Raw genomic sequence first — 12476 nt, forward strand, 5'->3', positions numbered from 1 at the left:
TGAATTTTCGGTTTTGTAAACATCTTAAGGCTTAAAATATCAAATCTTCCACTCTTGAGACTTGATATTGCAATGTGTTACCAATACATCAATATATGTATGAATGGTCTAACCATATATATCCATGGACACAGAAAAAAATTGAAAAAAATATAAGAACAATTCCTTATCAAATAAAATATGGGCATGGGATTTCTGAAGCGATGTACTACACCACTTATACTTTAAATAAAAGGAAAGAACAATTGACTCTACGTGAGGGTCGTGGACGGCAGGATTCAAACCTGCGCGGGCAAAGGCTACATGACTTCTAGTTATGATCGATAAACCACTCATAGTTAGTGAAAGCCACTTTCATAAAGATTTATTCATTAGCTATATGTATTTTACTAACTTCAGTCGGAATCAACCGGTGTTGGTACCTTTCATCGACTCATTAGACATCAACGTTTAAAGTATGAGCAAAGTGCAAACTAATATACACTTCATAGGTACAAAGATAAGTGTCCAGTTGAGGCCAATTATCTGGATTTTTTTTTTTTATATATATATATATTTTTTATTTAAAAAGGACCGACTTGGTCCATACATAAAATCATTTGTGAAAATATTAAGTATAGAGGTCAAACTTGCAAAACACTTTGTGGCATAGGATACTTGACCGAGCAAATCAAGTAATCACTCCAAAGGTTTTCCCCCACTAAAATGTATTGGGCGTGACAAATATAAATAAATCACAATATAGCACATCCTCCGCTTACGGCTTGCTTGCGCAAGATCTCGGTCTCTTTTTAGCTCTCCAAACTCTCTCTAAGTGCACGGATTTCATCATTAGATTTCATTTGTGCTGCTAGTGCAAACTTTTCTGCCTTCAAATGTGCAGCCTGCTCTTCTGCCAATTGTTGTTCAAGCCTTTGTGTGGTTTCCTTAAGCTTGAGCTCAACCATGTCAGTTATGTGTTTCAGCTGATCTTTATATGACTCGTACATATGCTCCTTTAACTCCGAAATTTCCTGTTTAGAGTAACCCGCTAAAGACTCAACCTGCTCGTTGATCGTAGCAGCCTTCACGACTCCATTCTTTAGTTTATCAAAGAACTCATCCAGTATCGGCTTCCCACCATTTTCAGCTATGACCTTGTTTACAAGGGATAGCAGTTCTTTGATTTGTTCATCCTTCTTACTTTCATCCCCGGCCTTGTTATCGAAAAGCACAACACGATTTTTGCACAACTTAAGAATTTCCTGTAAAGGTTTAGGGCACTCACGACCCAGATAATCTTCCAGGGTCTCGTCATTATCCTCAAGTTCATCACCACCAGTAAAAACAACAATCATGTAATCCACAATTTTCTCTCCAAAAAAGTTTTTCAGAGTTTGAATTGCGGCTTCTTCTTCTAGTGAAAACGAGTCCTAACAGAAAAAACGGCCAAAGAAAGAGCGCATGGATCCCATCCTTAGCCAAACGAATACAATTCACAATCTCTTTGCCCACAATGTCAGATCCCACAGAAAAATCAAAGAGACCTGGAGTATCAATAACATTCAATATTTGACCATCTCTTAAAACAGACCTCTGCAATTCACAAGTACTTGTAACACCGGATGAACCGCCCGTGACTTAAAAGACTTCCTTCCAATAATGCTATTCCTGTAGCACTTTTCCCATTACCAGTACGTCCTACTAAAACCAAAGTACGTACATCACTAGATGGAGCAGTCAACTCCCAATCATCATCTATTGTACTTCCACCCATCTTATAAAAATCAATTCTTTATCTCTATGTATTGAGATCGCGAGTGAGCGTGTGGTTTTTTTCAATTATCTGGATTTATCCTCCACAAAAAGCAACTTTTTACTCTGGATTTTTTTAAACCCAAAAAATAAATTCTAGCGTGATTAGAACAAAAACCCCAAAAATACCTTAGCTTTTCCACTAAAGAACTGTTTCAGCGCATTTTTCAGTTGCAACAAAGCCTTAACTTTTCTACCTAAAGTATCTAAACAAAGTAGTATTTAGTAGACAAAGAGAGCAATTGAAGTATAAACTTGAAAGTTTTGATTTTTAGAGTATTAAAAAAAAAAACCCAAAATTAACCAAACCCCATCTAAACAAACTCCATTAAAACAAACCCCACATTATAGCAAAATGAAGCAAACAATTCACATTAGAAAGGTCTAAATTTTCACTACCCTTCATAGATCATATAACCAACACTAAGAGAACAAAAAAAAATAAAAAATTTAAACACCCCAAACCCCAAAACTGAAAACACACGAAGCATAATTTGCACTATACCAAACCCCAGACTATAACAAAACCCAAAATTAGTAACAATTTAAGTCATAATCAAATAATTAAAATACCGCCAATAGGAATTCCGAGATAAAAACTTAAGAAATTGTGAGATACCCGAGCAACAATATGGAAATTTGGATACCTGCCAACAGGAAAATGAGAATAAATATTCTCAATTGGAGAGAGAGAAAGAGGAGAGATATATATAGAGCGAGAGAGAGAGAGAGACTTACTGGTGGTGTGAGACAGACAGGAAATCGCGAGTTGCAACCTTTTTTTTTTTGCTTTTGGTTTTTGTATCGGGCGGCGCCGCATAAACCGATGAAGTTTTGGTTTTGTGTTGATTTATTTTTCAACTTTCCTTAAAACATAAGCCCGCGAAATATGTGAAAATTTTGGCGCATTTAGTGAAAATTTTGGCCAAATAACTAAAATGGGGGGAAAAAAAAAGCGACAACATTTATCAGTGCGCACTTACCCTAAAGAAGACCAGCGACGTATACGGAAGCGTGGCCGATGTAATAGAAAGCGTAGCCGATGTTATAGCTGTTGCTACCCTTTATAGGGTTGCTGATAAATATTATCATTATCGACGCTTAAAAATGTAGCTATTGAACTTTAACAAAATATAAACTATTTTCTTTAGAAAATAAAACATGGAATATCTTTACCAACTGTTAAAAGCGTAGTAATTAGTGCCCCACAATGTACACTACCAAAATTTATTTGCTACCCTTAAATTCGTCGCAGATGTTGTATATCAACAACAGTTTGAAAGCGTCGGTAATAATATGGTCGCAAAAGGTCCCATCTCTTGTAGTGCTCACTTGCTACAAGTTCAACATATATGGTTATGTTCAAACTTTTCAAAACATATATATACTTCTGCCTTGCTAAGAAACTATACATAATTTTTGTTGTTAAATCTTTATTTTTAATTGTTACTAGAAATGAAAAAGCTTGTTAAGTGTTGATATTAATGTTTGATTTGGTTGTCCATACGAATGGAAATCGCATAGTTTCAAAAGTATTACCTAATCTAAGAAACTAGACTGTAAATTTTTTTCTAACTGATACATTTTTTTTTGTCTAGGTACACATTACAATATCTTGCCAAATTGAAAGAGTTATTTATAGCAAAAGTTTCACCAAAGTAAAATATCATCATGTAACTTATCACTTTCACCTAACAAAATTCTCTCTCTCTCAATTTTTGTAGTGTTAGCATTGCCCTAGATCAAATTGTATTTGAGTATGTAACAAGCTTTTTTATTATTAACGAAAAAGGGTAAGTGACTTCTCTAGAAATCATGATTGGGCTGATTAAAAAAAAATTGTGGATTGAATAAATATATTGATGGTTGCGGAAAATTGGAAAAAAAATGTACTAATCTCTATTCAGTCAATCTCTTAATTCATCTCTCTTTCTTTGATTGTCAAGATCTTATAATCTTTATATCCCCAACTTAATTCGCCAAACAACAATATGCGTAGTTTTACAAAAAAAATTTCCATGTAGGTAGGTACACGTCACTACATTTTGCTATCATCATGTATCTTTATTACAAAAATATATTATTCAATTCTCTCCCTCTTTTGTAATTTCAGATTTTTACCATTGCTCTAGATGGATTTGAGAGAAATGGTTGTGGTTCTATTTGGGCCGTTAAAGTTGATATCCAATTAAATTTGGGCCCAGGTAAAAGGCCATCATCTGTGTATATTAATATATCTTTAACAATCACCCAATATCTAGAATTTTTAGTTCGAAACAAACACTAAATCCAAAATCTTTATAAACTAGACCCTAAGCCTAAATCCTAAATCTTAAGACACTAAACCCTAACCCCTATAAACTAGACCCTAAGCCTAAACCCTAAATCTTAAGACACTAAACCCTAACCCCTATATCCTAAATTTATAAATATTAAACCCTAAACCAACCTGTTGTATTTAATAGTAGTTAATCGAACCAACAAAATAAATAATCAAATGCATTTTGTATCTGCATTTTAAAATGCGTAGTGTGTATGCATTTTAAAATGTATAAGTTTATAACGTGGTACGGTGCATCTGCATTTTAAAATGTTTGCATTCAGTAAAACGTTTTTCATAGAATCTGCAAGTGTATCCATACAATTCAAAACCATTGATAGAGCCCGATTATCCCATTGAACTGCACCACAAATGAAAAAATATGTTTAAAAATATTAGTTATCCTAGTCACTGTTGCAAATTTAATACAAAAATGAAATAAAGCTATAGTGTAGAACAAAAATTAATAAAAGCAAAATATTTGGAAGGTAGAAACATACCACCACACAATACGCACTTTAAAATGTCAAAATAAAATTGAAAGTTAGTAAAATGCAATTACAAATTACAATATAGTACACATTTTATATAGATACAATATCTAAAGATCAACATCGGTCGAGAATCGGGATTTACTGATACAAGAAAACTAACTATGCATTTTAAATTGCAACTAGAACACGAGACAATGCTTGGATTAGACGATTAGGAATTGTTTTGGCTCATGGATTAGCATTATGCACTTTTAAGAAGAGATTAAATTGAGAGGAGATTAAAAGAATGATGATTGCATAAACTAAAAAAAATTATATATGAAAAAGAAGAAAAAATTATATAAAGAATAATTGAATAACAAGATCTGGCTCATGGATTAGCATCATCCAATATGAGTTATTGCAGATACTAAGTTCATGAGGAGAACAAGAGACTAGATAGAAGAAAATAAGACAAAGAGACAATTTCGTGAATAGTCCCAACCCTCTATGACCAATGGAATGGTAGACTGGGGTAGTGGTAATACGGTTATCATATTATTATGGAGTGATTCCATATCTCTATTAGTAGTTTCTTCTATAATTAATCTGGCCTCTTAAATACCCCTAAATAAATAATTAAATCAAAACACCCCCAATACTTATTTAGAAGGACAACTTGATTTTTTTATGCTTTTTGTAAATAATATACACGTAGTTCGTGTGCGCTTACTGCAGTTGACTGGTCATGGTCTGAGACAAGCAATAGAATCATATAATAGGCAAGTCATTCAGGGAATTTCTTCTAAATGTTTCCTGTCGTGATCCATATAGAATAGCCATGTCAAGCTCTTTCACTTTCAAAACTCACATCTATATTGATTGGGAAGGTGATCCTACTCTGACCGACTCTTAAAGATCATCAACGACAAGTTTGTGATGTACAAAACGAGCAATTAACAAGGAGTAGAGGGAAGTTAGACTGTAGTGAGACAGAAACATCAATTTAGATAATATAAAGTTTGCTTTAATCAATGGAGAACTGAGCATTTTCTTTCATAATGAATATTAAAGTTCTATCTAAACATATTTTGGAGCACTGTAATTTTCATATTAAGCAACAACTTAAGTTATCCTGGTATGGTGAAAAGTTGTAGTCCTACTTTATATGCCCCTATCAGGCTATCATACTCCACTTCACAAAAAAAGAGCTGCTATTTAGTATTTTCCCTTCTATTCTGTCCTGTGTTTCAAGTTTTTCTAACACTCCAATACGAATGAAAATTCACCAAGGAGCTCAACTGACATCTGCAAAAACTCACCAAGGAGAATCAACCTCTGTCTGGTACTTAAGTTCATGAAATCTAGCCCTCTTTTCCAGAATTTCTATTTCAGCATCTAACCTTTTGGAGGTCGTCTTCAATTCAGAAAGTTTATCTTCCACAGTTCTGATCTCCTCCTCAACACGAGCTCGCTCACCTATCGCTATTCTATAGCACATTGAGTCTGCTGCCACTTCAGATTCAAAGGCAACTCTGAAAAGTTGTTGTAGTCTTGCACGTAAAAAGTACACATTCATGCCAAGCTTCTCAAGCACTCCCAAACTCTTCTCCCATGCTGCAAAGTCCTCTTGAGGGGAACTAAGCTTGCTGGCTTTTATAGCATCAGCAATATCTACAGTTTCAGAAATTGCTCCTGCTGCTAACTTGATATTGATGCCTTCTCGAAGATTGTCGTGAAGGAAAGTGTCTTGACTGCGACAGAGCTCATAGTACTTTTCTCGATCGTTCTTAGAGAACTTGGAATCTATGTTCAAACCGTTCACTGCAATGGTGAAGCTATCTAGATCTTTCATGTCTTTGAACTCGAGAGTTTTTTCTGAAAGCCTGACACGTTTAAGAACTACTAAACCAAACTCTTCATTGTCACTTCTTGACTTCTCGACTGTTGGGGGCTGACGAACCGCTCGTAAGGCAGTCTTTAATCTCTTTCTGCCTCTTTTGCATGTTTCTTCCTTAGCCTTGATGTCCTTACCTGCATTATTGTCATTAATTAACAATGGCACTATAATCATTCCCTTGTCCACTTACAATGAAGCATGGAACATAACAATGATTTGCCAAGCAACATACACATGCTAGTCTGATTTGGATGAGAATCCAGACCATGATGGCCTACAACACCACCAATTGCGCTAAGTCCACTATAAGCCCTTATGATGTATAGCTGCAGAGATAAACAATGAAAAATGATTAGGTACAGGTACTAAAAACAAAGATTGAAAATCTAACACTGAATTTCCTTCACCAAATTATAGCAATTATAACAGGCAAAAATGATTTAGTATAAGCATAAAAAACAAAGATTCAAATCCTAACATTTAAGTCCCTTGATCAAATTATAACAAATATATATAACAGAGGTTTGTTAAAGAGATGGACACTTCAATTGCGTAGGCAGTAATTTCCATCAATAGAAAAAGTGAGCAGTGGCGGTTCCTCATATTACTCCCTTGTCTGAGAACAGTGTGATGTCTTGTACTGGACATATTTGCCACAAAAATTTCACAATTTGAATGATGAACGGCCTTTGTCCTTAATTACTACTCCTTACAACTACGCATATTCGGTTACATAACCACGAACCATAACAGTTTATAGCTATCATTCATTGGTAAGTTTATCACAAAGCAGTCTTAAAAACATCACCTGAAATGTGGCATCTTTGACTAAATGGAAAACCAGTATATCTCCCTTAACCAGTTTGTGAGCAGTAGAGAAGCTTCTCCATCCACGACTGAGTACCTTCCTTCGGTGAAGATATGTTGTTAAATATTCTGCCCGATTCTCATCAACCAGCGTCAACGCAAAATCATGTTTTGGAAGGTGTAAACTGCAGAATTCTGCTGGAATTCTCTGTGAGCAAAAGAAATAGAAATAAGTTCCCCTATTTATATTGCTAATTATCTGTCACCCGAAGAGCGTTAAGAAGAATGCTTTTACCACGCAGCCGCATGTAACTGAGGTCAAAGCTTTTACAAAGCTAGGGAACCGAGGGTCAAGGTTTGCTTGAACTTTTTCTGCGCTTTTCATACCACATATCTTAGCTATATCACGAATGGCGAATACTTGCTTATGTTCAAAGCTTCAAAAGAAATAGAAAAGAATTATGAGACAATGCAAGCAATAAAAAAGAAGGCCAACATAGACTTTGTTGAAACAGGAAAAAGGAATTTGATATACCTTGCAGGTGTCTCAGATGGATTAAGAACCACCTGTTCAAGTACACGGTTCGATCAGTCATTCAAACCTTTATTATGACTAGAGCGATAATTTTAAAGTGGTAATGCTGAGCCGTGCAGCTCAGAAGTAAAAGCTTGGAGTCATTGACACTACAATCCATAAGAGTTAATCCTCAGAAGCTTAATTCTAATTGCAAACAAGTAATTAAACCACATAGTCATCTTGCACCACCATCACTATAATGCATAACAAAAATCAATTATGGAAACTATACATGTGACCCGACAGCTAATTTGGCACACCCTAGCTTGGTTTGACAAAATACAGATATTTTAGACAATACACACAGGGAGAAGAGAAAGGGAGCAATGGAGAACAAATAATCCACTCAAACAAATAACCTTCAAAGCTAACCGTCGCATCATGTGCATGCTTCGTAGGCCACATTTGGTATCACTGAAATCATAAGCAGCTATTCTCTTCGAAAAACACGTTATTCAAGCCAAGTCGAACAATAATTTTATCTACTTAATTCAGACATCTATATTGCAACAAACAGGAACGCCTTTCATTTCTTTCTCAATTCAACATTCAAAAGTGATTACATGTAGCTTAAATTTGGTTACTTGTTCACTCGTCTCTCTTTAGTTCATAAAGGAAAATGAAGTCTCAACCACATATACATGAAAAAGATGCTCAATATTTACGTAAGTTGCAGGTCAAAGTGATTATTATACATAAGAAGATTCAACCATTATGTTTCAAGCAAGCAGCACTACTACTACAATGATTATTCATCTCATTATGCTAAGTTACATAAGAGAAAGGAGTTAAAGATAAAACCATAGAAAGAGGTGTTGGATGAATTCTGGGACTTCTTCTTGGCTGAAAATGCTGAACTATACTCATCTTTTCTTCACCAGCAGCATTCCCCTTGTTTTCCTCCTTGCAGTCTTTCATGGTTCTCTTATCAACTTTTAACACAACCCCTTTTCTTCTAAACCTTCACAGAGAAGAGGGTGGGAGAGAGAGATGAGTAACCATTTGTAAGCATTTTGTGCCGTTGATTTTTACAAAAGTGAAAAGTAATGTCATCCAACGGTGAGATCAAAGTCATGAAACCAAAGTACAACGAGGTACAGAGGTTGGAATAATGACAAAAAATAATAACGACCAAATGATTTTGTCTCTTAGCTAACACCTGAATATTCTCCTTCACGACAAGAATTGTGTAAGGGAATGGCCAGCTGTCTAGTTCTATTTTGAGTTTTCATATTCTACTTACTTACACTAATATCTAAAGCAACACCACGCCTAGTATTCCAATAGACCCCTATGAGCAAAGAGTCATTCTAGATGATACTAAATAATGTTCAATTAAGGTAGTGATAATGGTATAGGACTAAACTCGTTCTTCATATGAATTCCCATCATTGAAATGAAATACAAGTGCTATTCAACATGCCACAAACTGTGAAACGCAAGAGTGGATCCTATAAGTAAGGGACAATATTGGGCCAAGGGTCTCTCTAAATGATACTAAAACGGCACCAGCTTGTACCTCCAAAAAAATAAAAAAGTAAAGAGTGGATCGACCATATAATGTAGATTCAGAGATTCAATTCAGTTTATTATTTACTTGATTGAATTCTAAAGTGATTACAATTGTTTTTATAGAGGTTACAAAAAATAGAAACAAAACAATCGGTGACTTGAGAAACCGAGGGCGCCATCTCTTTTATCTTGTATCGAGGCGGCGGGTTGCACTCTAGCTACTGGACATCCCGAAGGCCTGAGGCACAGGTCGCGCTCTATACAAGCTTTATCTGAGCGCAGGTCGCGTTCTATACAAGCTTTATCAATATACAGCTTTCTACACTCCCTCTCAAGTTGGTGCATAGATGTCAATCATGCCCAACTTGTTAACTGAGCTGTCAAACACCTTGTGGGATACACCTTTGGTAAGAACATCAGCTAATTGCTCCTCAAAGGTTACAAACAGAAAACAAATAACCTTCTTGTCAAGATTTTCTTTAATAAAATGACGATCAACCTCCACATGCTTTGTCCTATCATGTTGAACTAGATTATGTGCAATTTGAATGGCGGCTTTATTATCACAATGTAAATCCATAGGCTTTTGAAGCTCGAAGCCCAATTCCATCAAGACAGTACGGATCCATAACAATTCACATACTCCCTGTGCCATACCTCGAAATTCAGCTTCTACACTCGATCTAGCAACAACTTTCTGCTTCTTACTACGCCAAGTTACAAGATTTCCACCGAAAAAAGTGAAATATCCTGATGTAGACCGTCTATCAGTTTTATCACCAACCCAATCTGCATCTGTGTATCCAACAATATCCAATGCATCATACTTTCCAAATAGTAAACCTTTGCCAGGTGCTTTTTTCAAATACTTCAGGATACGAAAGACTGCATCCATATGTTCTTCACTAGGACAATGCATAAATTGACTAACCACACTCACAACATAAACAATATCAGGTCTAGTATGAGAGAGATAGATTAACCTTCCTACAAGACACTAATACATGCTTTTATCAGTAGGAACTTGGTCAGAATGAATGACGAGTCCGTGATTCATCTCAATGGGTGTCTCCATCGGTTTGCAATCCAACATCCCGGTTTCAGCAAGCAAATCAAGGACATACTTCCTCTGTGAGAGTGAAATCCCCTTTTTAGACCTTGCAACTTCAATACCCAGAAAATATTTCAGTTGTCCTAGATCCTTCATTTCAAATTCCTTCGACAAATACTTCTGCAATTCATTTATTTCATTCGGATCATCTCCGGTAATGATCATGTCATCAACATATACAATTAGAGCTGTAATCTTACCATCCTTGTGTTTGATAAACAAGGTATGGTAAGAATTGCTCTGTTTGTACCCAAAAACTTTCATTGACTGTGTAAGTCTTCCAAACCAAGCTCTTGGAGACTGTTTTAGGCCATACAAAGCCTTTTTTAGTTTACACACCTTCCCAACATCTTTGGGATGGTACTTCACACCTGGAGGCATATCCATGTATACTTCATCCTCCAAGTTCCCATTCAGGAATGCATTATTCACATCAAGCTGGTGTAAGGGCCAATCTCTATTTGCTGCAAGTGAAATTAAAATCCGGACTGTATTGATTTTCGCTACAGGTGTGAAAGTCTCCTCATAATCAATTCTATAACGCTGTGTGTATCCCTTGGCAACCAATCTCGCCTTATATATATCAATAGTTCCATCTGCATTAAACTTCACGGTAAACACCCAACGACATCCAACAGTCTTCATTCCAACAGGCATATCAACTACCTCCCATGTTATATTCTTTTGAAGGGCATCCGATTTTTCATTCATTGCTTTTTTCCATTTTGAATCTTTCAAAGCATCCTGCACATTACTAGGAATAGATACAATAGACAATTGATTTATGACAAGTGCATGGATTTCAGAAAGGCTGTGGTTAGACATAGAGTTAGCTATAGGGTATTTAGCATTGGCTTTGATGTCTGGTTCATATTGTTTCTTAGGAACTCCCTTACTAGCTCTTTGTGATTGTCTAGGTTCAAGATTTTCTACCCCAACAGACTCATTAAAGGTTATAGGAGGTACCTGAGGCAGAGCACTCTGATCGAGATCTTCAGTTATTGATGTAGAAGGGAAAATATCGTGTACTACAGTTTCAGATACATCTGGATCATGTGCTTCTGTCTCTACTGTTACAAGATCAATTTCTGCTTCAGGAACTTCAAATCGTTCCTCCAAGTGTTCCAATTCTCCAAAGACATCAGGATTCCCTTCACCGCCACTCTCCCCCTGAAGGGAAGATTGGGAAACTCTCTCTGAGTAATACGGGTCTGATTCATGGAATGAGACATCAAGAGATATATACATCTTGGCAGTAATCGGATCATAACACCTATACCCTTTCTGAAACTCTGCATAACCCACAAAAATACACTTCTTCGCACGAGGATCAAGTTTACTTCGTTATGGTTGTGGGATATGAACATAAGTTGTACATCCAAACACCCGAGGCTCCAAGTTAGGCATAGATGGGATGGACAAAAGTGTATGGAGTTTTTTATAAGAATTCTGGAACTCAATTACCCGTGAGGGAGTACGGTTGATAACATAGACTGCTAATTTCACTGCTTCACCCCAATAGGATCGAGGTACATTCATGCCAAACAAGGAAGCACGAACAACCTCCAACAACTGCCTGTTCTTCCGTTCGGCTAAACCATTTTGTTGGGGGGTACCAGAATTGGAGGTTTGATGAAGAATTCTAATTAACCGGCAAAATTTAGACATGAGGCCATTCACAAATTCTCCACCATTATCAGACTGAAAGACCCTGATAGATTGTTGATACTGCGTCGCCACCATTTTGTAAAAATCAGTAAACATCCTATATACATTACTTTTGTTTTTCAGTAACGACACCCACGTCATGCGAGTGCAATCATCAATAAAAGTCACATAATATCTAGCTCCAAAACATGAAGAAACTTTGGCAGGACCCCAAACATCATAATGAATTTTCATAAAAGGAACAGAACATCTATTAATACTTGGTGAATATGAAATACGGTGGCTCTTAACCAGTTCACAAATGTCACAATGAA

The 12476-nt window shown here is 36.1% G+C and overlaps 1 protein-coding gene and 1 pseudogene across 2 annotated transcripts; both read right to left on the reverse strand.

Moving 5' to 3' along the window:
* Positions 1–555: 555 nt before the first annotated feature.
* LOC147492272 (immune-associated nucleotide-binding protein 9 pseudogene) lies at positions 556–1812 on the reverse strand (annotated as a pseudogene).
* A 3786-nt stretch (positions 1813–5598) lies between these two features.
* Positions 5599–8960, reverse strand: LOC147492273 (B3 domain-containing protein Os01g0234100-like). 2 transcript variants are annotated; one of them, XM_086566501.1, is made up of 6 exons: positions 8673–8960; positions 7830–7861; positions 7590–7731; positions 7296–7502; positions 6720–6813; positions 5599–6621 (listed from the first exon to the last, which is right to left on the reverse strand). In XM_086566501.1, exons 1-6 carry the CDS (start codon positions 8787–8789, stop codon positions 5906–5908), a joined length of 1308 nt encoding a protein of 435 aa, XP_086422627.1. In that variant the 5' UTR covers positions 8790–8960; the 3' UTR covers positions 5599–5905. The 2 variants fall into 2 exon arrangements, with proteins under 2 accessions (XP_086422627.1, XP_086422628.1); XM_086566502.1 differs by lacking the exon at positions 8673–8960 and adding an exon at positions 8231–8457.
* Positions 8961–12476: the final 3516 nt, after the last annotated feature.

This window comes from Coptis chinensis, chromosome 6 (genome assembly GCF_015680905.1).
Source record: "Coptis chinensis isolate HL-2020 chromosome 6, ASM1568090v1, whole genome shotgun sequence".
Taxonomy (NCBI): Eukaryota; Viridiplantae; Streptophyta; class Magnoliopsida; order Ranunculales; family Ranunculaceae; genus Coptis; species Coptis chinensis.